Source organism: Cervus canadensis, chromosome 12, assembly GCF_019320065.1.
Source record: "Cervus canadensis isolate Bull #8, Minnesota chromosome 12, ASM1932006v1, whole genome shotgun sequence".
Classification (NCBI taxonomy): Eukaryota; Metazoa; Chordata; class Mammalia; order Artiodactyla; family Cervidae; genus Cervus; species Cervus canadensis.
In genome coordinates, this window is record NC_057397.1 from 2,159,087 (window position 1) to 2,184,682 (window position 25,596).

The 25,596-nt window shown below is 45.8% G+C and overlaps 1 protein-coding gene across 2 annotated transcripts in view; it reads right to left on the reverse strand.

Moving 5' to 3' along the window:
• Window positions 1–21,074, reverse strand: part of KCNQ3 (potassium voltage-gated channel subfamily Q member 3) — a 298,632-nt gene extending 277,558 nt beyond the window's left edge. For both annotated transcript variants that reach the window (XM_043483991.1, XM_043483992.1), the window contains exon 1: window positions 20,541–21,074. In XM_043483991.1, the coding sequence (XP_043339926.1) occupies window positions 20,541–20,926 (386 nt within the window). In that variant the 5' untranslated portion in view covers window positions 20,927–21,074. The remainder of the gene's footprint in view (window positions 1–20,540) is intronic.
• Window positions 21,075–25,596: the final 4,522 nt, after the last annotated feature.

The window sequence follows — 25,596 nt, forward strand, 5'->3', positions numbered from 1 at the left end:
TTTAGATGACCTTGACAGGTTTGGAGGCATACTGGTCAGGCCTTTTTTAGCTAGGCCGTGTTTTTTTCAACGTCTCTGCTTCCTCAGCAAACTTGAGCCAGGCAGAGTTACTCTTGTCTTCATATACTTCTTTTTCTGCTTTCATGTAAATTCCTTCCTTTCACCATGATCACAGGCAGAACTCACACATGGTAACAGAAGTTAACCATGTCCAGAGCCTAACTTTAAGGTAGAAATTATATTAACTTCGATGTCACTTTCATTGGCTGACATCATTTTAATCTTAACAGGATTTTGAAAGAATGAAGAGGGAACAGCCATTTATCTAATGCCAACCATAAGCCCAAACCAAGGCTCTGGACTCTATTACAGATGTTTTATTGAATCTTTAAAACAACCATGTGAATAAGCAAGTTCTATATTACAGCTGAGGAAACAGGTTTAGGTTGATTAAGTGGTTCACTCAAGGTTACTTGGCTAAAGCACATCATGGCCAGGATTCAAAATCAGGTCTTCCTTGTATCCACTTCTGCTTCTCTTACTTCACCTGTACACTTATTTCACCTGTATACCTCTTAGGATTAGCACTGTGTGCATTTACCCAAAACTGAGTATCTGGTGGGCCAGGTGTTGTATGAGGCGCTGGGCTGCAAAGAATCAGTATTTGTACATGGGAAAAGTACAGCTAGAAAACAAGTCTCCAGCCTCTTTAAATGGCTCAACTCAAGGTTCATTCAGTGCTAGGCCCTACGATCCCACTCGCTCTTGATCAATTTCAACACCTTTCCTTTAGCACAGGCTGCAGTGGGTGCTCAGTCGCTCAGCTGCATCCGATTCTTGCAACCCCAAGGCCTGTAGCTCGGCAGGCTCCCCTGTCCACGGGATTTCCCACATAAGAATACTGGAGTGGGTTGCCATTTCCCTCTCTAGGGGATCTTTCCAACCTAGGAATCAAACCCACGTCTCCTGTACTGGCAGGCAGATTCTTTACCACTGAGCCACCTAGGAGGCTATCTTTCTTTTATTGTGAGAATAAATCAGACCTCTGATTTCTAAACATGTGACACAGTTATAATCAGGGTTGCACATCAGAAAAGGAAAACACCATCTTCAACCCTATATGTATGATGAAATCTCCTTCTTGTTGACGGAAATTTGCCCTGACTCATTTAAACAAGGCTGACAATTTTACTTGAGCCTCACATAGACTCGGCATATGCATATATTAAAGTATTACACCACTCTGCAGTTACTTACACCTACTTGACCATGAACAGAAAGGACAGAAACTAATTTATTCATCCCTGTATCCCCTATTCTTAGTCCAAGGGCTGGCATCTTCTAGGTCTGAAGTCAATGTCAGCTGAATGATGAGTTGGAATACCTTGAGTTAGGGACTTCCCTAGTGGTCCAGTGGCTAAGACTCTGCATTCTCAATGCAGAGGCCTGGGTTTGATCCCTGATCGGGAAACTAGATCCCACATGCTGCAACTGAGAGTTCACATGCCACCACTGAAGATCCTGCCTGCTGCAACCAAGACCTGGTGAAGCCAAATACATATTAAATAAAAAAGAATACCTTGAATTTGCTGAGCAGATGGATATTTGGAGGCAAATATGTTCAAAAAAGGGCTTCCCTTGTGGCTCATGGTAAAAAATCCACCTGCAATGTAGGAGACTCAGGTTCAATCCCTGGGTCAGCAAGATCTCCTGGAGAAGAAAATGGCAACCCACTCCAATATGCTTGCCTGGGAAATTCCATGGACAAAGGAGCCTGGTGGGCTGCAGTTCATGGGGTCACAAAAGAGTCAGACAAAACTGAGGAACAACATGTTAAACAAACAAAAAAAAAAATGCCAATGAGATTTCTTCCCAATCAAATAAGGTATTGAAACCATGGTACCTAATTCCCAGAGGAATTCAAGAAGAAATCTCAACATTCCTATTAACATTCTGGAATCCTGAAGGTGGATGCTAATTTCTTTACCAGGAAACCAGAACTGAGGCAAACGGTGGAAGTCACAGTACCGCCCTTCACAACCAAGACCTGCCATTTTCTCAGCAAAAGATGTGTCTGCAAGAGCAACCAGAATACCTATTTTAATCTTATTTTGAAAGTGCTAATGTTTCTCACGTTATATATTAGTAAAACTCTTAATTCTTTGAAAGTATCAAAAAGTCACTCCAAACGATAGTGTCAGCAGGACTAAAGTTCTCTGTGCTTATTTAAAATAACTCTCCGCTATATTTGGGGAGAATTACTAAGATGTGAACACACTAGAATTTCAACAAGGATGCAGTCCCACCCCCAAAGGATAATGACCTGGTTTCATGGTGTGCGCTTAGTCACTCAGTCGTGTCTGACTCTTTGCAACCCCATGGACTGTAGCCTGCCAGGCTCCTCTGTCCATGGAGTTCTCCAGGCAGTAATACTGGACTGGGTTGCCATTTCCTTCTCCGGGGGATCTTCCCCACCCAAGAATAGAACCTGTGTCTGCTGCATGCGCAGGCGGACTCTTCACCATTGTGCCACCTGGGAAATCAGGTTTCATGGTGAGAACTCTACAATCCTACATACAGTAAGAGGTCAAAAAGCTTGGCTATCATTAGATACCAGGCACTGAATCAGTGTGGGTTCCCCAGGTGATTCCGCAATAAAGAATCTGCTTTATGCAGGAGACACAGGTTCTATCCCTGGGTGGGGAAGGTCTCCTGGAGAAGGAAATGGTAACCCTCTCTAGTTTTCTTGCCTGGAAACATCCAAGGACAGAGGAGCCTGGCGGGCTACAGTCCATGGGGTTGCAAAGAGTCAGACACGACTGAGCACACATGAATCAACACATTTACAAATACTTTCAATTCCCATTTTTTTCCCCTGACTTTCTTAAATGAAAAATTAATGAGGGGGAAAAACACTACAGAATTACCATGACCCTTAGGCCACAAGACTTCCTTTACTTAAGAACCAATGCAAAAAAACACAGAAACATTTGTGAACCTCGAGTTCCAATATTTTCTTCACTTGAGAACTAGACAGTGTACAGTAATTACTGTCAATGCCCCTCCCACCCCTACCTCTGCACCCACTCCCAGCACCTGCCAAAGGTGACCTTCTGCAAACAAATACCTTTGGCAAACACTCCCATTTTTGTTTCAGGGCTTTTTCTGAGAGGTAATACCCCTGGGATAAGCCCTGAGTCAATGATGGATGGAGTCTGCTGATAATTCTGCACTGTTCTATGCTGCATTCCAAAGTTTCCTGGGAGGACCAGCTTTAATTAACCCCCATGGTAACCTGCTTGATGATAAATGCATCTTTATAGTCTCCTTTCTCTTTCCTGTCTTATTTCCCCCATGTGCTCCAATTTTACTTAGTGGGCTGCCCAAAAAGTTCATTCTAATTTTATTCTGTCTCATCTTACAGAAAAGCCCAAACAAACTTCTTGGCCAGCCCAATATTTTTCCAGTTTTTCTTGGAATTATCTCCTAAAGCATGCATTCTCAATAGAGGAGGTAGTGCCTCTAAGGGGACAAAATTGATTCTTAGAAAGTGGGGTTGGGGAAGAAAATCATACACTTTTAATAGATGGAGCCCAGAAATTCATACAGTACATAAAGAGATACACAGTGTACTGTAATTAAAACATCATGGGTGGGGCAATCAGGGGAAAAAATGTCCAAGAAGACTCCTCAAAGGGGAGATAATGAAAACAAGGCAGCACAACCTTATGTTAAATAAACCACTTGTACTGAGCACCTTGCCTCAGGGAGTTTCTGGAAGGATACAAAGTAAGACGCAGTGTTAGCAGTGTCATGCTGAGTACATCCATGAACTCATTCATTTAATCCTTTAAATCATGTGTAGAGCTGGGAACTTGAGGGCCATTCATCAGATGAATCACTGAGGCTATTAGAAGTACAATGACTTGTTGGAGACCACAAAGCAAATTAACCCAGGGCTCAGGGTGAGAGCTTTGGTCTCTTGGGGATTGGGCTCTCAGGCACACCTCAGAAAAGCCATCAAGAGCGCTTAGCCCGACAGGACACAGGGAAATAAGTCTATAAACGTCAGTGACTGTTATTAATGACAACAGATCAGGTTTCTATGAATGAACCAGACGATGGTGCTGCCCCACAGGTGACAGTATAACAACCCAGGTGGTTAAAAACATTAGTTACCATTGATATGATGGGTTTTGAATGCCCCAATTCAATGCTGGGCTCAAGGGAGATCAGAGGGTATTTTCTATGACTTTTGGGAAACGGCTGGATTTGGGGGCGGGGGGTGCAGGGTGGAGTAAAGGGGAGGGAGGCATTGGGAATTTCAACAGGAAGAGAAGCCTCCCTTGGCAAGAGGACTGTGAATGAGAGCCTCCTGATTAGTCTGCACTTGACTTTATTCTTTCTCCTGTTCACAGTAAGTCCCCTACATATAAACCTTCAAGTTGCGATCTTTCAAAGATGCAAACATGCCCCTGTATGCCAGCTATTGTGTTGTACTACGGTACTTTTCAAGATACTGCACTGTAAGATTAAAAGTGTTTATTTTTTATGTATTACTTGGGTGAAAAGTATTATACATCTATTACAATACAGTACTATATAGCCAATTGTGTTAGTTGGCCATATAGGCTAATTAGGTAATTAGGTAACTATACAGGTACCTAGACCAACTTAGTTGGACTTATAAAGAAACTGGACTTACAAACACACTCTCAGAATGGAACCGGTATGTAGGGAACTTACTGTATTTGATCCAGATGACAAGACAGTGCAACTGAAAGAAATCACACTGTGGGTAATACTTCTCCATCACTACACAGCCACTGGAGGACCACGAAGGAAACTGATGCGGCTGAGTGGAAGCCAGCCTCGAAAGAAGATCTGAGTTCAAGTTCTCCCTCTGACGTCAAAGTGACCTTAGGCAAGTTTCCCACTGCGCTGCACCTCAGTTTCCTCTCTACAATTCTGATCGCCTCTGATTTTTGTCATCTGCCAAGTGCCTGTCTCCAGGTTCAAACATCTCACAAATTTCCCTTAAGTAACTACCTACTGACTAACTTGATTAGACTTGCTGACTTCTAAGGTTTCCTTTCCTGGACTGACCTCACTATAGGTGGAGAAGCATCTGAAACTGATACACATGGGGTGGGATAAAGTGGAAGCTGGGGTTTTAGGAACGGGAAGGAGTAGGGAGATATATAGAGTGATAGCGCTGAGTGATTTTCCATTAGTAGAGAGGGCCTGGGAATGGCTCAATATTTTCAAGTCATGTTAGATAATATTTCACCCCATCCCCCACAAAAGACATCCATAAAGACAGAATTGGACTTGAACTGCTATGGTAGGTTTACACAGAATCTAATGGCAAAGAAACTCCAGGGGGTCTTCCCTGGCGCTCCAGTGGTTAAGACCTCCCCTTCCAATGCAGAGGATGTGGGTTCGAGTCCCGGTTGGGAAGCTAAGATCCCACTTATGCCTCACCGCGGAAAAACCAAAACAGAAAACAGAAACAATATTGCAACAAATTTTTTAAAAAAAACTTTAAAGATGGTCCACATAAAAAAATTTTTTTTTTTCCAAAGAAAAAAGAAACTCCAGATATGACACTGACTTAGGAAAAGCAGATTTGGCAAATTTGTAAGAAGGGCCCTGCTAACAGCCACTTCTGAAGCAAGTGTCCTGGTAGGATGGTCCAAGAGGGAATACGATAAACTACATGACATAGATGCTTATTATCAATAAGTTAGTTTAATATGCCCCAAGGAAATCAACCCTGAGTGTTCATTGTAAGGAGTGTTGCTGAAGCTCCAGTACTTTGGCCAACTGTTGTGAAAAGCTCAGTGAAAAAGACTCTGATGCTGCGAAAGACTGAAGGCAAAAGGAGAAGAGGGCAGCAGAGGATGAGACAGTTAGACAGCATCACCAACTCAAAGGACATGAACCTGAGCAAACTCTGGGAGATACTGAAGGACAGGGGAGCCTGGCGTGCTGCGGTCCATGGGATGGTGAAGAGTCAGACATGACTTAGTGTGACTCAGCTGGTAAAGAATCTACCTGCAGCGGGAGAACTGGGTTCGATCCCTGGGTTGGGAAGATCCCCTGGAGAAGGGAAAGGCTACCCACTGCAGTATTCTGGCCTGGAGAATTCCATGAAGTGTATAGTCCATGGGATTGCAAAGAGTTGGACACAACTGAGTGACTTTTATACACACACACATACACACACACACACACACACAGAGTGACTGAACAACAATAACAAACTGGACTGTTATAGTCTTACAGGGTCCAGACGATGCTATGTCTTTAGAAGGAGAGGAAGGCGGAGAGGAGGAAAAGGAGATCCCCTCCCCGAGGACATCAGCACTGACAGAAGCCCACGTCAGGAGGAAGCCAAGTGGGCTTCTGTACAGGAAGTCCTGCAAGCCAGCTCCGTCGGTCCTGACTCTCATTTTTCATGAACTATATGCAAGAAGCAACCTTGTTTCCAAGTTACAACCCATTTTATTCTCTCAAGAAAACACTCCAGACAAACTTCTCCTGTGGACAAATCCCTCCTGTGGCCAAATGAAAAGTCCCACCCAACAGGGTACAACTGGATTGGGTCTGTTTTATATCTTATGACACCTGCCAAATTGGTACTGACTGCTGTCTTGTCATTTTCAACCTAAGTCTTGTCATCTCCAAACTGCTTCCTCTTCATTCTCCTAAAAGGTGGTCATCCTAGGGAAGCCAACATCCCTACAGAACACATGCTAAGTCATACCACTGATGGGTTCCTGATTAAAATATGCAGCAATGTTCAGGTGATGCAACACAGACAGAAATGTGGCAAATCTGTCCCGGGGCAAATGCTCAAAACCCAACTGTAGGACCTGTCTGCTCCACATGCAGCTTTAGGAGGATGCTACCTCAGAATGCCATACCCTCTGTACTTTCCAAAGTGCTTCCTCATACACTGCCTCATGGGAGTCTTCATCAATCCTATACAGAAAGTATCTTCAGATTACGAGATAAGGGAGGTATCTGAATCACACAGTTAATGCAGCTCTTCAAACAACATGTCCAACACATTTCTAACAAACTCACAGTTGTCTCCGGCCACCCCAAACCAAAACTGCATGTCACAGTGTCTAAAATAGGTTTTTATTCAATCCACCTTTGAAGATATTTTCCTTGCTTTCCTTCACACTGCTCTGTGGTCCAAAGATGTGACAAATTTTGCTTTCATTCTGTCAAAACTTCAAAACCCATGCTAAAAAGAGAAAGAGAGCAGGACCTTGATTCTTGGCAAAATACCATAGGGTCACACTTGATTTATGAACATTTTAGACATCAATGGAATATTTTTATTGAATACAGATGAAAGAGGGAGCCTCCAAATAATGCAAAAATAGTAATTCAGTATTTGATTTAACTGAAGGTAGCCTTCTGTCCTCCAAGCAGGAGGGGGAGATGAGTCAACAGGACTCTCAGTAGGTTATTTCATCTTCTCCCTCCTGTTTATACCTCCTTTGGAGAAGTCTCCCTTAACACAGGAGACCACAGTGCCTTCCCCAATCTGCATGCCTGGATTCCTCATCTGCATTCCATTCCTGCATTTGCTGGACTATGTACACTGAGTTGTTTCCAGTCTCTATCTCCAGAGGGAAAGAATCATACATTGCTCATCTTCCACAGTGTTCTGGCTTTTCCAAAGCTTGGCACTTCAGTCACTATGTGTGGCCTTGAAATGAATGACCATAGCATGCTAATCTGCTCCTTTCTACTGGATGCTTCCCATAACCTTGACAAAGACATGGAACTATACTCAATATTTTGTAATAACCTATAAGGGAGAAGAATCTGAGTATGTATGTATAAGGGCTTCCCTGGTAGCTCAGTTGGCAAAGAATCTGCCTGCAATGCAGGAGATCCCAGTTCAATTCCTGGGTCAGGAAGATCCACTGGAGAAGGGATAGACTACCCACTCCAATATTCCTGGGCTTCCCTGGTGGCTCAGATGGTAAAGAATCTACCTACAATGCAGGAGACCTGGGTTCAATCCCTGTGTGGTGAAGATCCCCTGGAGGAGGGTATGGCAACCCATTCCAGTATTCTTGCCTGGAGAATCCTCATGGACAGGGGCACTTGACAGGGTTGCATAGTTGGACATGACTGAGTGACTAAGCACAGCACAGCATGTATGCATAATCAGCTGCACATCTGAAACTAACACAACACTGTAAGTCAACTATATCCAATAAACATTGTTTTAATTTAAAAAATTATTATTAAAAAAAAAGCCCAAAGTGGAAAGGAAATTTGAGGAACTGTCTACACAGAATCTATGAATCTGGGAAAGCCTGCTCAGCTCAGTTAAAGGTTTTCAGGTCTGACTCCATAATAGAATCACTTTACAATGATGTCTGATGCCTTCAGAACAATGGTATCGATTTCTGGGCTGGAACCTTCATCTGGATTCATGCATGTGCTTTGTGCAGTCTGTGGGTGTTTGGTCTTCTTTTGTTTTAAAAATTTAAAAAAAAGTATTTTTAACTTTTTATCAAAAATTTTTAATTAGGAAGGAAATACAATCCACACATATATACATATTTCCTAGTTAATTATCTTCATCCTGTTGGCCTCCTTCTCGCTCTTCCCCTGTATGCACATGAAGTACGTGCACATACACACACATTTGCATAGTCTGCATGTGTGCTGAACCAGCGGAAAGTAAGTTGCAGATATCATGACACTTCACCACTAAATATTACAGCATGCGCCTCTTTAAAAAAACATTCATCTGCATAACCACAAAGAAATTATCATACTCAAGAAATTAAATTTGGATATATAATGTCCAAATTTGATGTCCTGGAATCTAACATCCATGAAGCAAGGTAAACTGGAAGTGGCCAAACTGGAGATGGCAAGAATGAACATTGACGTTTTAGGAATCAGTGGACTAAAATGGACTAGAATGGGCAAATTTAATTCAGATGACTATTATATCACTACTGTGGGCAAGAATCCCTTAGAAGAAATGGAGTAGCCCTCATAGTCAACAAAAGAGTCCGAAATGCAGTACTTGGGTGCAATCTCAAAAATGACAGAATGATCTCAGTTCATTTCCAAGGCAAACTATTCAGTATCACAGTGATCCAAGGCTATGCCGTATGCAGTAATGCTGAAGAAGCTGAAATAAATGGTTCTATGAAGACCTACAAGATCTTCTAAAACTAACACGCAAAAAAGATGTCCTTTTCATCATAGGGGACTGGAATGCAAAAGTAGGACATCATGAGATACCTGGAGTAACAAGCAAATGTGGCCTTGGAGTACAAAATGAAGCAGGGCAAAGGCTAACAGAGTTTTGACAAGAGAATGCACTGGTCATAGCAAACACCCTCTCCCAACACAAGAGAAGACTCTACACATGGACATCACCAGATGATCACTACCAAAATCAGACTGATTATATTATTTGCAGCCAAAGATGGAGAAGCTGTACACATTCGGCAAAAACAAAACCAGGAGATGACTGTGGCTCAGATCATGAACTCCTTATTGCCAAATTCAGACTGAAATTAAAGAAAGTAGGGAAAACCACTAGACTATTCAGGTATGACCTAAATCAAATCCCTTATGATTATACAGTGGAAGTGACAAATAGATTCAAGGGATCAGATCTGATAGACAGTACCTGAAGAACTATGGACGGAGGTTCGTGACATTGTACAGGAGGCAGGGGTCAAGACCATCCCCAAGAAAAAGAACTGCAGAAAGGCAAAATGGTTGTCTGAGGATGCCTTACAAATAGCTGAGAAAAGAAAAGCTAAAGGCACAGGAGAAAAGGAAAGATATACCCATTTTAATGCAGAGTTCCAAAGAATCACAAGGAGAGACAAGAAAGCCCTTCTCAGTGATCAGTGCAAAGAAATAGAGGAAAACAACAGAATGGGAAAGACTAGAGATCGCTTCAAGAAAATTAGAGATACCAAAGGAGCATTTCAAGCAAAGATGGGCACATTAAAGGACAGAAATGGTATGGCCCTAACAGAAGCAGAAGATACTGAAAACAGGTGCCAAGAATACACAGAAGAACTAGACAAAAAAGATCTTCATGACCCAGATAACCACGACGGTGTGATCACTCACCTAGAGCCAGACATCCTGAAATTTAAAATCAAGTGGGCCTTAGGAAGCATCAGTACAAACAAAGCCAGTGGAGGTGATGGAATGCCAGTTGAGCCGTTTCAAATCCTAAAAGATGATGCTGTGAAAGTTCTGCACTCAATATGCCAGAAAATTTGGAAAACTCAGCAGTGGTCACAGGACTGGAAAAGGTCAGTTTTCATTCCAATCCCTAAGAAAGGCAGTCCCAAAGAATGTTCAAACCACCACACGATTGCACTTATCTCACATGCTAGCAAAGTAATGCTCAAAATTCTCCAAGTGAGACTTCAACAATACATGAACCAAGAACTTCCAAACTGGATTTAGAAAAGGCAGAGGAACCAGAGATCAAATTGCCAACATCTGTTGGATCATTGAAAAAGCAAGAGAGCTCCAGAAAAACATCTAAGTCTGCTTTATTGACTATGCCAAAGCCTTTAACTCTGCAGATCACAACAAACTGGAAAATTCTTAAAGAGATAGGAATACTAGACCACATGACCTGCTTCCTGAGAAATCTGTATGCAGGTCAAGAAGCAACAGTTAGAACCAGACATGGAAAAACAGACTGGTTCCAAATTAGGAAAGGAGTACATCAAGGCTGTATTTTGTCACCCTGCTAATTTAACTTATATGCAGAGTACATCATGCGAAATGCCAAGCTGCATGAGGCACAAGCTGGAATCAAGATTGCCGGGAGAAATATCAATAACCTCAGATATGCAGATGACACCACCCTTATGGCAGAAAGGGAAGAAGAACTAAAGAGTCTCTTGATGAGGGTGAAAAAGGAGAGTGAAAAGTTGGCTTAAAACTCAACATTCAAAAAATGAAGATCATGGCATCCAGTCCCATCACTTCATCGCAAACAGATGGAGAAACAATAGAAATAGTGAGAGACTTTATTTTTTGGAGCTCCAAAATCATTACAGATGGTGACAGCAGCCATGAAATTAAAAGACACTTGCTCCTTGGAAGGAAAGCTAAGACCAACCTAGACAGCATATTAAAAAGCAGAGACATTACTTTGCTAACAAAGGTCCATCTAGTCAAGGCTATGGTTTTTCCAGTGGTCATGTATGGATGTGAGAGTTGGACTATAAAGAAAGCTGAGCACCGAAGAATTGATGCTTCTGAACTGTGGTGTTGGAGAAGACTCTTGAGAGTCCTTTGGACTGCAAGAAGATCCAACCAGGCAATCCTAAAGGAAATCAACTCTGATTCTTCACTGGAAGGACTGATGCTGAAGCTGAAGCTCCAATACTTTGGCCACCTGATGCAAAGAACTGACTCATTGGAAAAGACCCTGATGCTGGGAAAGATTGAAGGGAGGAAGAGAAAGGGATGACAGAGGATGAGATAGTTGGATGGCATCACCAACTTGATGGACATGAGTTTGAGCAAGCTCCAGAAGTTGGTGATAGAGAGGGAAGCCTGGCATGCTGCAGTCCATGGGGTCACAAAGAGTCAGACACGACTGAGCAACTGAACTGAACTGATATGTTATCTAATACGGACTCCATGTTCAAATCTTCTTAATTGTCCCTATAATATTTCATTGTTATTTATTTTTTAAATTCAGGGTCCAATCAAGAATCATGAATTGCATTGGCTTGTGTTTTTCCCAGCTTTATGCACATACAATGGACATGTAACATTGTGTACATTTAAGGTACACAATATGATGATTAAATACACATATACCTTATGAAATGATAACTACAATAAACACATAAACACAACCAACACCTTACATAGTTTATTTATTCATTATTTTTTGGTGAGAAGTGTTAGGATTTGCTCTCTTAAGTAACTTTCAACTATACAACAGAGTTATTTTTAAATACAGTCACCATCCTGTACATTAGAACCCGGAACCTATCATCTTATAAGTAAAAGTCTTTACCCCTTAACCATCTTAACCCATTTCCTGTACCACCACCAACTGGTTGCCACTGGCAACCACCAATCTGATCTCCAGTGCTCAGTTCAATTTTTTTAGATTGTATTTATAAGTGAGATAATACAGTACTTGTCTCTAACATATGTCTCTTAGCATAACGCCCATCTATGTTGCTGCAAATAGCAAGATTTCCTTCTTCTTATGGCTGGAAAATATCCCATCTCATGTATATATCATATTTTCTTTATCCATTCATCCATCAGTGGGCACTCAAATTGTTTCCATATCTTGCCTATTGTAAATAATACTGCAATGAACATGGGACTGCAAATAGCTCTTCAAAATACTGATTTCATCTCCTTTGGATATATATATCCAGAAGTGGGACTGCTGGACCATATGGTAGCTCTATTTTTAAGTTTTTGAGGAATCTCCATGCTGTTCTCCATAGTGGCTGCACCAGTTTACATTCCCACCAACAGTGCACAAGGGATCCCTGTTTTACACATCCTCACCAACACTTTCTATTTCTTGTCTTTTTGATAATAACCATTCTGACAGGTGTGAGGTGATATCTCACTGCATTTTTAATTTGCATTCCCCTGATGATCAGTGATGCTGAGCACCTTTTCATGTGCCATCTGTATATCTTCTTGGGAAAATATCTATTCAGATTCTCTGCCCATTTTTAAAATCAGAGTATTTGCTTTCTTGCTACAGAGTTGTACGAATTCTTTATATATTTTGGATTTTATCCTCTTATCAAATACATGGTTGCAAATATTTTCTCCCTTATCATAGCTGCCTTTTCATTTGGTTGATCTCTTCTTTCGTGGTGCTGAAGTTTGATGTAGTCCACTTGATTTTCAAGCATTGCACCTGGTTATCATGTGCATTCAGTCTCCCCAAACAGAAAGCTATCCTCATTTTTGTGTGTTCTCATGACACATACCCTTTGGAAGAGACCATGCCAGATAACTTGCAAGATGTCCCACCATTTGACTTTGTCTGTTGTTTCTTCATGATTAGTTTCAGGTCAGTTTAGGCATGAATGCAGGTATGTTGTAAATTTCCACTGAATTATTCAGGAGAAGGGTAGGGTCAGTGGCCCTCATTACATACAAGTTGGATGGTTTTGGTTCAGGTAGAATCTGCCTGATTTCTCTTAAGGACCCCTGTAGAAGGAAATGGCAACCCACTCCAGTAATCTTGCCTGGGAAATTCCATGGACAGAGGAGCCTGATGGGCTACAGTCCATGGGGTCACAAGAATCGGACACAACTTTGAGACTAAACCACCACCACCCACCTTCATGCCTAGTTGATGCACACTTACATCAAAGTCTGAGATGCTGTGTTACTCAAAGTGTGGGCTACAGACCAGCTGCACCGGTTTCCCCTGGGAACTTTCCAGAAATGCAGCTCTAAAGTGCCTCACTCTGAAAGCGAGAGTGTCAATCCCTTTCTATTACTCTTCTGGGGCACCGCCTTCCTTCCACAGAGGAGAATCGTAACATGGCGAAGAGAGCACCACCTAGTGGGTGGAGGACTCCTGTGTGATCCCAGCTCCTCCACCTTAGTAGTTTCAAGATCCTGGGTAAGTCACATAACTTTTCAGCATCTGTCATTCATTTATGAAAGGGAGATACTGGGCACCTTCTCTTCAACCACGAACGCCCACTTGATGTTAGCCTGTTTCCTAGAAAGTGAACCTGGTGTACCTGTGGTCCTTTTTGCTCCCAGCATACAGTCTCATGGATTCCCAGAGATCTGATGCTGTGGGTTGCTGTGTCCACCCCTCGGCTTCTTCATTCTGTTTGAACAGTTTGACAATGTCATAAAAAAGAGAGTCAGGAAGAAATAAAGGAGTTCATAAAATGAAAAATCAAATGAGGTTCTTAGAAAGGGAAAGGGGCCATGGACTTTATGAGGGGGGAGCAAGAAGAAGGCAGATTAAATATGGCTGAGAGGGGAAGCAAGAAAGAAACAACATTCACTGAAATCTACCATGGTGCTGGTGGGGGTCATGGAGAGGATGTGACCCATGAACTGGCTCCTTATCCCTCCAGTGCTGGGAATCTATCCTCTGCCCACTGTTCCCACAGTGGGAACCATGTTCAAGGGTGCAGTCTTGAGTGAGAATGTGTTGTTGAAACCATCTGGATGGTGTATGTTACTGTATCCCATGAAGGCCTCAATATAAATCTTTAAGATGCTGGAAGGCTGTGTAAATGTCAACCTGTCTTGCTGCCCATGACAAGCCTCATATATAAGTTCTCCGATTCTTAAGCCCAACACCTACTCACCCAGAGTGGCCTGCTTCTTTCTTGGGTCTCCCCTTGCCCTCCATGTAGTTGACCAATTTCAGATTTCACCTGGGGAACTCCCAAGGTTGCAAATCAACACAATGCAATGTTTAGGGGTTCAATATCAACACCTTGATTAAATTTCACAGCAACCCTGAGGGGCAGGCATTATTATCTACATATCAGAAATAAAGAAACTGACAGCCAAGCAAGATGAGCAAATTGCTCTAGGTCACAAAGCAAGGAAATAGCAAACCCACATCTGACTCCAAAGACCATGCTCTTACCAATGAGAAAGAATGATGCAATATAGATCATGTCAAACCTATTATCACAAAAAACAAGACACAGCAAGTGTTAGTGAGGATGTGGAGAAATAGCAAGCCTTACATATTGTTGGAAAGTGAAAGTGTTAGTCACTCAGTTGTGTCTGACTCTTTGTGACAGGCTCCTCTGTCTATAGAATTCTCCAGGAAAGAATACTGGAGTGGGTAGCCATTCCCTTCTCTGAGGATCTTCCTGACCCAGGAGATCAAACTCGGGTCTCCTGCATTGCAGGCAGATTCTTTGCCATCTGAGCCATCAGGGAAGCGTGAGCTTGAGCAAACTCAGGGTCATGAGTGTGAGCAAACCCCTGGAGATAGTGAAGGACAGGGAAGACTAGATTGCTACAGTCCATGGGGTCCATGGGATCACAAAGAGTTGAACATGACTTAGCGACAGAACAACAACAAACATTGTTGGTGGAAAAGCAAAATGGTGCAGCTGGAAAGCAATATGGAAGTTTCTCAAAAATTAAAAATAGAACTACCATGTGATTCAGCAACCCCAGTTCTGAATATTTACTCAAAATATTATTATCAGGATCTCAAAGAGCTGTTAGCACTTCTATGCTTATTGAAATACTATTCACATTAGCCAAGATGTGGAAACATCCTAAATGTCCATCCACAGATGAAGGGATAAATAAAATGGAATACCATTCAGTCTTAAGGAATTCTGCAGTATGTAATAACACAGATGGACCTTGAGGGCATTATGCTAAGTGAAATAAGACATTCACAGAAAGACAAGCACTGCATGAGCCTGCTTATATGAGGATCTAAAATAGTCAAATTCATGGAGTGAAAGGGTGGTATGGTGGCTACAAGGAGCCGGAGGGAGCGGGGAACAGAGGGTGACCAGCCAACAGGCATTAAGGGTCAGTTAAGCAAGAGGAGAGACCAGCTGCACAACGCTGCACCTACAGTCAACAACAACGTGTTGCACACTTACACATTTGTTAAGAAGGTAGATTTCATGTTAAGTGTTCTTATCACAATAAAATAATAAATTTTTAAGAAAGAATGAGAACTCAAAATCCTTGGTTCTTTGTCAGAAGGAAACTGACAAAGCTGAAGCAGAAAATGCAGAGAGGACATTAGTAGGGTAAGGAAAAAAGTGAGGATGAACTGAGGTGGTTAAGAAGACCAACACCTTGTGGGAAATGAGAAAGAATGAGATACATGGAGGCAGAAAAAGAGGAGAATGGGATGAACAGAGCCAGAGAAACAGAATAGTTGAGAGAACTGAATCCAGCATTATCTAGAAAAGAAAAACAATGTCCCGTCAGTAATGAATTAATAAGTTGTAGCATTGGTGGAGATGCTGTTGAAGGGATTCCTTCTGTCTGGGATGGGAGGTTGACCAGATGGCCAAGCTGTGAGACAGCTGCTAATACTAATATTATTACCAAATTATATTAAAATATTACAAACATATTATTAGACTGTATGTTCTATAGGAGCAGAAACTAGACTGTTTTGTTTTACTGGATTTTGTTTACTGTTATAATCCCAATGTCTAGAAGAGCGCCAGGCACAGAGAAGGCATTTATATTATATAGAAGGCATTTATATATTATATTATTGACTGAGTAACATTAATAACACAAATGACTATCTATTATTGAGCATTTCTTCTATGTAAGGTGCTCTTAGCTCCATAAGAGTCTGTACTGATCACATTTTTTAGATGAAGAAACTGAAACTCAGAGATCCAGCAACTTTCCCAAGACCATACCAGCTATAAGAGGCAAAGCAAGTTTGGGAAATTAAGTTTTTCTTACTTCAGACTTGTGAAGACTCTGTCTTACTAATGAGGGGTCTTGGTGAGAGGCCAGCATCTCTCCTCCACCTTGAGGACTGCAGGCCCTTTAGTCAATACACTAAGTCCACCGGCCAGGCCCTTCTTTACCTTCCAGAGCAGCTGCTGGGTCCATGAGCCCCACCTCTCAGCCTTGGCGCCAATCCATCTCAAAATGCAATCAGGGTGCCTCTCTTGCGAGCACTTCCCCTTGGTCTGTCATCAGATGAGCGACTGATCACCCCCACTGGTCCTGGAGAGGCAGTCGGGACAGTAGGATGGCTGTACGGTGCCAATCCAGGAATATGCCAAGATGAAGCCAGCAACTTCCCACCAACAGACCCGGAAGCGGGAGTCCCCAGACAGCCACAGTGGCAGAAGGGTATGACTTGTAAGGAGACTATTTCAGAATCAACTAGTAAATGCTTCATGCCTACTATTAGGTTCATTTCATTCACAGACCCTACTTTCTTTAGCCTAAAAACCCACCTGGTGATGGGGCAGCGTGATCATCCCCAGTTTACGGGTCTTGCCCAACCTGGCTCATGCAAAGTCAGAGACCCAAGGCAGAGTCCAGAGATGAACTTCAGGTCCAGCCCATTTTCTACAATATTGGAATCCTTTTCAGCCATGCAGCTTAAGATACAGAAAAGAGACCAGCCTTGCTGAGCTCAGAGTGTAGTCTCTGACATTTTCCCTTACCCCTTGTCCATCTTAGAACTTCTGAGAGCTATTCTCATCACTAACCTTCCACGACGCTGACCACTTATTACTGTTGTGAAGACAGGAACACACACCATGCAGAACAAAGTCTTGGTGAACCTGAGAGTATTCTTTCACTCATCCATTCAGCAAATGCTTACTGGGTATCCACCAGGAGCCCAGTAAGCCTGCTGGGGCCTGAGGTTGCTAAGGAACAATGCAGTTCCTCCTCGAAGGAACTCTCAGTCCAAGGTGGGGAGATGAGCAAGCAGATCAGTCCAGTGTGCAGAATCCTCTGCTTGAGGATGCTGCCAAGGATGGGCCATTCTAACCAGCTGGAGGGTCAGGGAGAAACTTTCCAGAGGAGGTGATCCAAGAACTCAGCCAGGGTGAAAGCAAGTAGCCAGGAGAGAGCAAGGGATGGGCATTTAAGACAAGGGAAGAGGGGCAGTGGGGTGGGGGTGGGGGGTCTTCGATGTTCACATTTGCTATATTTTGCCTTTAGGAAAGAAGCAAGAAATCACATCTCATGAGTCTGGTTCATTTGGGGTTTTTGTGGGTTTTTTTGGTTTTTTTTTTTTTAAAGCATGCACTAACCTGTGAGACCACGATCAGCCCAATTTCCTGGCTCTCTTGAGCCATTAACCACAGCCCAGAATAAGATAATGGCTGCTTTAAAGCATGCATTTCAGTACCTTGCAAAATCCTGAATCATCAATGAAAGGTTCGGTTTTGTTCACTTGACTGGGCTTGCTCCTAGCAGGAGGAAGGATGTACAGTGCCTCCGCTAATGAGCTGAAATTCAAGTGTCAGAAGCCTAAACCCAATCCGACAGGGTTTTCCTGTGGAATGCCCGATTAATCAGAATCCCAACCCTGGCACGACACAGGCCACATTCTGTCTCCCCAACACTGCGGTTCCCTGGGTTTTGAGCAGCCCCTGCTTTGATTCCAGATCCATTTCCAGCCATTTGCCAACCGTGAGCTAGGAAGGGGAGGCAGAGAAATGACAGAGTCCTCTGTTACGGGGGGGCAAGGAGCACCCAGGGATGCCTTGTGAAATACCCAGAGTCCCAAAATTGTTGGCAGAGGGTCATAACTGGGATCCCAGCTTAGAAACAAGAGATGACCCCCAGCATTCAAATGTGAGCTCCAGAAACTCAACCACATGACCCTGGACAAGTGGTTCTCTCTGTTTTGGTTTCCATATTCTCATCCATCAAATACAGGTAACAATTCCCACGTCATGAAACTGCAGCAAGAATTAAATGAAATAAATAATTTGCATGTGCAAAAGTACCTCGCTAGGTATGCAATTCTTCTTTCTTCCATAATGTAAAATTTTCCTAGATCCTCTCTGGGAAACTGAGGTTACATACAGGCATTCCCAAACCTGCTTCCAAGTGATGGAATAATTGTAGAGAAGGATAAAATCGGGCCTTAGCTATCCCCTCCCCAGAATGTCCCAGATGGGGTAAGAGTGCTGGCTGGGAAAGCTGAAGGAAGAGGGAGCCCACAAACTCCAGTGGGACCCCAGGTTCAGAAGTCGGCCAATATGTACAGGATGCCATTGATGTCAAAAGGATGTGTGAGGCCGTGTATGCTTGTGTGCACTCAAGTAATCTGTATGCCTTATTATCGCATATTCCAGTATTACCATCAGTTCAATTTGACTAAATACAGCACTAGAGACAGAGAAGAATATATTTTAATCCCTTTTTATCAACTGACGAAAACAAACAGAAGAGCAATTGCTAACCCTTCTCTCCAGCCACTAACACCTGCAAATACACGCAGACCTGGATGCCATAGGCTAGATTCCCCCGCCCCTCCCCCAAAAAAACAACAACCCATATTCCTGGTTGGATGCCTTTGGGGCCTCAGTTTCAGGCAGGCACCATTGCAAGGCTTCAGGAACCTCTCAGATGAAACCTGTTGCCAAGCCTGAGGTCCTGTGCAGAGGCCCCCACCTGGTGGCCAAATCTGGAACTGCCTTTCCAGCCAAGGAAGATTGGCAGGTAGTGTTTAACTCCAAGGCTCCCTTTCCACCCATTAGTCGTCGGTCAATTGGAGAAGACCAGGGAGGAATATTCACTGCTAAAAGCACAGGCAGAAGGGTCAAGGTCTTGGTCATTTCCCCGCCAAAACCCTGGTAATGGTACAGCTTCCTGAGGAGCAGGCATCAGAATGACTAAGCCACAGACAGGAAGCAAGGGGTACCTGGAAGTGCCCTGCCAGCCCGGCGGGGGATGGGGCGGGCTGGGGGTGCATGTTGACAACCCTGGCTTCCCCTCCTGGGAAAGAAGCCACCACTATCATCCTCCCCTCCCCAAACACAGCAGGATTTTCCATCCAGAGCATTGGGCGCAAAAGAAGTTCCATCTTCCTGCCCACCACGCATTTACATCCTGGCCAGACCCAGACTCTTTCCAGGGGAGGGGGACCTGGCGGCAAAGCTTCAGCCCAGGCCCCTTCACTCTCCCTCTGCCCTGGCCCGCCCGCAGCAAGAGACAGGGAAGGAGCTGAGGTGGAGGGGATGATAAGACCAAATTATGGAGATGTTTCAGCCAAAATGATCCCTGGCCCTCATCTACCGGCAAGGTGAAGCCCCCACCCCTCATTCCAGGCTTACAACCGGAGAATCCTAGTCAGTTTCCCCTCATCCCTCTCTCTCATTCACTTCCCTAAAGAGAACCCCAAAAGATGCGTTTTTGCTAGCCCCAGTCCCCAAATGGAGCAAACCACGTTCCTTTCCACACCAGAATGGAGCCCGAAAAAGGGTAGCACAAGCAAGCAATCGATAGCCGCGCTCACACACACACACACACACACACACCCACCCACCCCACTGTGGGCAGTGTACCACTCCCATTCCCAACTGCAGGATTTATCACCTAAACTCAGCAGCGATCCCAAGTAGAAGGGACCCACCCCAAGCAGAAACACAGCGCGCATGGGAGGATCCGCTTTATCCCGTTCAACCTCCTCGTTAATTAGAAAAACCACCGAATTCTTTTAAGCTTGGCTACCAACATCCGGAGATGGTGCCACAAACGCGCACCCGCGCTCGCACACAGAGGTGCCAATTCGATCTCCAAATCAGCTGAGGAGCCACGCTTGGATTTTTTTTAAGCCCTGGGGTTCAACTCCCAGGTGTCCAACACCCTGATAGTGGTCCACAGACACAGGCACACACAGCAGAGGGCAGGCTGCTCTCCAGTTCGGCGGACGGGCGCCCCTGGACTCGGAAGCCCCAGAGCCATCCTCAGCTCCAGCCCGCACCCCGAACGCCCGCCCCACCTCACGCACCGCCTCCGAGGGGCTCCCGGAGAGGGCCGGTACTCACACAAGCGCGTGGTAGAGCAGCGCCCAGCCCCGCGGTCTCTCGAGGGCGTCGTAGATCAAAGTTTGGATGCGTCTGTACTTGGCGTTGTTCCTCTTGACGGGGCGGCTCAGGGGAGTCTTGGCCAGGAGCCCGATGCCCTGCGGGGTCCTCCGCTGCCCCTCGTCGCGGCCGCCGCCCTCCAGCAGCAGGGTCCCGTCTTTGTCAGCTCCGGCTCCCAGCGCCAAGGTGACTTGCTCCACGTCGCCCGGCGCTAGCCCCACTTTCCGCTCCTCGTCGCCGGCCGCCGCCGCGTCCCCTCCGGCCGGGTTAGCGGCCCCGCCGCCTCCGCCGCCCCCGTCGCCGCCGCCGCCAGCCGCCCCCGCCGGCCTGCGCGCCTTGAGCCCCATCTGCCTCGCCCCCGCCGGCCGCTTCGCCTTCTCCGCTGCTGCTCCGGGAAGAAGGGGCGCTCGGGCTGCGTGGAAGAGGCGGCGGCGGCGGCTGCAAGCCCGGGAACTCCAATGCCATGATCCGCGCGCCCCTCCCCACCCGCCCCCCCTCCCAAAAGCTGGCTAAGGCGGGGCCCCGGGGGGCAGGGGGAAAGGGTCACATCCCGCGCGGTTCCGCCGCGGGACCCCGAGGGGCGCGGGTCGGGGGCTGCGGGAAGCGGGCGAGGGCGCGCGAGGCTGGCGCGGAGGCGCTAGGGTGCGCGGCGGCGGGGGCCCGGCACCGGCGCTCCCGGGCGGCGGCGGCGGCGGCGGCACCCGGGCCGGCGAGCCCGAGACAGCATCGCAGTTTATTTACAAGCCCGGGGCCAGCCGCCCTCCCTCCCTCCCGCCCGCCACACGCGCCGCCGCCGCCTCCTCCCGCCTCCGCTCTCCCCCCCGCGCCCCTCCCCGCCCGCTCCAGCCTCAGCCTCGCTCCGGCGGCGGCAGAGCGGCGAGCGAGCGCGCGGTGGGCCGAGCGCACGCCGCCTCCCTCCCGCCCTCGCCGGGGTGGGGCCCCATTGTCCCGCCCCGTCGCGGCCGGAGGCCCACGGCGGCGCCCCGCCCCTCCCCGCGCCCCTACCCTGGGCGCCCCGCGGCCCGGGATCGCCCGTGCGCGCGGCTGCGGCCGCGGTGCGGGACTCCCCGCGCTCCCGTGGGCGTTGGGGCTTTCCCCGAGCTGGGCGTGGGGGGGAAAAGACGAAAAGAGGAGGAGGCACTGGGTGGGTGGGAGGGGGTCTTGGTCTTTTTTTTCCGGTTCTGGCATCTTCAGATTTTTCTAGTCACCTCCCAACCCGGCTTCTTGGCTTGGGAAGTAAAATCCAAGTTGCTGGGTTGGCCACGGCGGAGCGCACCGGGGACCCATCGCTGCTGGGGGCAGCGATGCTCGTGGCTCTCCATTCGTGGTTCGTTCCGCCCTCACGCCCCTGGCCCTTGAGTGGCACCTCCACCAGCTAGCGTGAGCAGAGGGCGAAGAAATAGGACGCGGGGAATCGGTTTCGCTCCTAACTTGCGCTCTTGGCAGGTCCTTCCCTCTCTTGTCTGAGTTTCTGCTCATTCATTCAGTGACTAAACCCACGTGAGGTCCTTGTGCTCAGAGAGCTTGCCTTCTCGAAAGGTGGAAAACAATAACGGCGAAACACACGGGAACTGCATAATTTCCTCTGCTGGTAATTCAAGGAGGAAAGAAAATAGGCATGCAGGGCTAGAAGCGGGGAGCTTCTTTAAATTGTCTGTCCCTGGGAGGCCTCACCGTGGAGGTGATGTTTCGGAGGCGAGATGAAATAGCAAGCTGGAGCAACTACGTTAATGTCCAGAAGCGCCTTCCAGGCAGCAGAACAGTAAGTGCAAAGGTAAAGGGCGGCTTGAACTTCTTGAGCTCCAGGGAGAGAAGAGGAAGGTGAGGCCTCAGTTGGGGAGGGGTGGGGGGCGGACTAGATCTTGTTAATTCACTAGGGTCTTGCCCTTTGAACCTGACTCCCTCCCTCCCTTCCACCGTGCCCACCACCGTTAAGAAAACCCTTCATTCCTGCTGTCCTGCTATCTTGTGCTGCGTGCTAGGCCATTTCAGTCGTGTCCGACTCTGTGACCCCATGGACTGGAGCCCACCAGGCTCCTCTGTCCATGGGATTCTCCAGGCAAGAATACTGGAGTGGGTTGCCGTGCCCTCCTCCAGGGGATCTTCCTGACCCAGGGATCCAACCAGTGTCTCCTGAGACTCCTGCATTGGCAGGCGAGTTCTTTCCCACTAGCGCCCCCTGGAAGTACCTGGTGCCTCCTTTGCTTTTCACTCTTTCCCTCTCGTAAGCTCGCCTGGGTGGAGGGGAGGGGCTGTGAGCAAGGTCAAGCCTAGGATCTACCCCTAGAGTATAGAATGGAGTGATCAGATGTAACGATAACCCTATATGCAAGACAGAAAAAGAGACACAGATGTATAGAACAGACTTTTGGACTCTATGGGAGAAGCCGAGGGTGGTATGATCTGAGAGAACAGCATCGAAACATGTATATTATCAAGTGTGAAACAGCTCACTGGTCCAGGTTGGATGTATGAGACAAGGGCTGGTGCACTGGGACGACCCAGAGGGATGGGATGGGGAGGGAGGGGGGAGGGGGGTTCAGGATGGGGAACACATGTAAATCCATGGCTGATTCATGTCAATGTATGGCAAAAACCACTACAATATTGTAAAGCAATTAGCCTCCAACTAATAAAAATAATTTGGGGAAAAATAAATAAATAATGAAATTTAAAAAAAAAAACAAAAAAGAATGGAGTGATCAGAAGGCCTGCAGGTGGATTGTGGCTCTGGATTCGCTTGGAGCAAAGGAGAGTGATAGAGAGAGAAGGGCAGGAAGGAGCCTGAAGGAGAGAGAAAATGGGGAAAAGGAGAAAGGATGAGGGAAGGGTGAAGGGATGGGGGAGGAGAAAGAGTTGGGGTAGGGGCAGCAAGAAAACGGAGTGGACGTGTGGGGTGAGGAAGGGGCCGGGGGGACCTGTGTGAATGACTGTCATAGGGAAGAGCCTCAAAATTCTCAGAACCAAGAAGGCTGGAGTTTCAAGAAGGGAGTTTAGAAAAAGGGGAGTTAAACTATACAGCAAGGCTGAAGTCCTTAAAATGGTATTGTACCAGCACAAAAATAAACTGCTTGGTGCAACAGAATAGTTTGTCCAGAAAGTGTCTCTCATATGAGAATTTTATATAAAATAAGTCATGAAAACCCAGTGAAGAAAAACTGTACCTTGGTCAGTGGGCTATGGGGTGAGCTTTGTAAGGACTGCATGAACTGGTAGATGGAAACAGGACTCCATGAGTGGCAAAGCCCCCATGAAAGTTTACGAATAGATGGATGCTCAACAATGAGTTGGAACATGTAAGTAACCAGTCAGTGCAAACCCTGGGAAGGAGGAGAAGTATGGAGAAAGGGAATCGCCTCTGGTGAGAAAAGTCCCAAACAGAAGGGGGGACACCTGAACTGGGCTCCCTGACATCTGTTACCCTCCACCCCCCAAATACCAACACATACCTGTACTGTCTGCCCCAGCCCAATCCCAACTACCTAGAAAAATTCTGCCCTCTGTATTTAAGCACCTTTTATAAAGTTACCCTTCTCTCCCAATCCCTTTCTGTTTTACTTACTCTTTACATTTATCACTGCCTGAAATGGTCACATTTGCATTTTGTTTACTATTCTGTCTCTAAACAAATGCAAGTGGTCAGCATCCTAGAAGGATGCCTGTTATTTATAATAGTAACCTCTCAATATTATTGCCAGCGTGAGATAATGATGAATAAATGAATGCAGAATGCAAAGACCCCAGAACAATGGCTGACACCTAATGAAGCATTCACTGTATGTCTGAGACCCTGATGCTAGGAAAAATTGAGGGCAGGAGAAGAAGGGGAAGACAAAAGATGAGATGGTTGGATGGCATCACCAACTCAATGGACATGGGTTTGGGTAGACTCTGAGAGTTGGTGATGGACAGGGAGGCCTGGCATGCTGCAGTTCAGGGGATCACAAAGAGTTGGACACGACTGAGCGACTGAACTGAACTGAACTGTATGTCCGGGTCTGAGATTTTTGTTTTTGTCTTTTACCATTATGGAAGTCTTTAATCTTAGGAAATGTTAGTTCTCTTGCAACTTTAGTAACATAGTGACAAAAAAAAAAATTTGTCAACACTTAAAAAGCCTCCCTAGATAAGCATGAAAAGGTAGTCAAGAACCACATAGGAAAAAGATGCCAGAATTCATTACTGCACAATTAATCAAAAGCTCAGATTTCCAAAATGACAGCTTGAACCTCAGGCACTTGAAAAGACTCCTATTTTGATAAGAGCTGCAGACTGTCAAATATTAATGCTTTAAGATCAAGGGCAAGGACTACCTTCGTGCTGCCCCAAAAGGGTGAAGTAAACTCAATATTAAATGCATAATTTTGATCCAATTAAATCTAATGATAGGGAAATTGCAAGGGAGTTTGGAAATTGATTTGCTTCAACGGTTTTCTAATTCAATGAAGAGTGTTGTTCAGATCGGGAGTTTGGAAATATCACAAAAAATCTGGGTGCGCTCTGAGTGCTATTTGGGAAAGTGTGTAATCTCAACCCTCAATAGCACAGATTCCAACTAATGGAAATCAAGCATCCTACATCCCACTGGAAGGGATTGTTTTTGAACCCTGAAGTCCCAAGAGCCTCAGGTATCAACCGGATGCTGGTAGTTCAGTGATAGAGTATCCTCAAGGGTTGGACAGGGGTCCGTGGTGCAAGTAGGGCACCCCCTCCTGGCTTTGCATGAAACCCAGTCACTTCCTTACATTTTCCTCTAGTTCTTACGTTTTCCTCTCTGTATCCCCACTCCATTACTTTGCTTTTGTTTTCACCTCTCCTGGTCTTCATGTCACTGTTCTGTAGGGCCAGTGAATTCTTTCCCCTTTGCAGACAGGGAGCCTTGCTGAGAATAAATAAGGAGAGAGGGGGAGAGAGATTAAGAGACCTTCTCCAAACCTCAGTTTCTGCCTCTGTAAATCCTTCTTCCCAGGGCTAGGCATGCAGTAACAAAATGAACAGAAGTGTGCTTGCAGGAGAT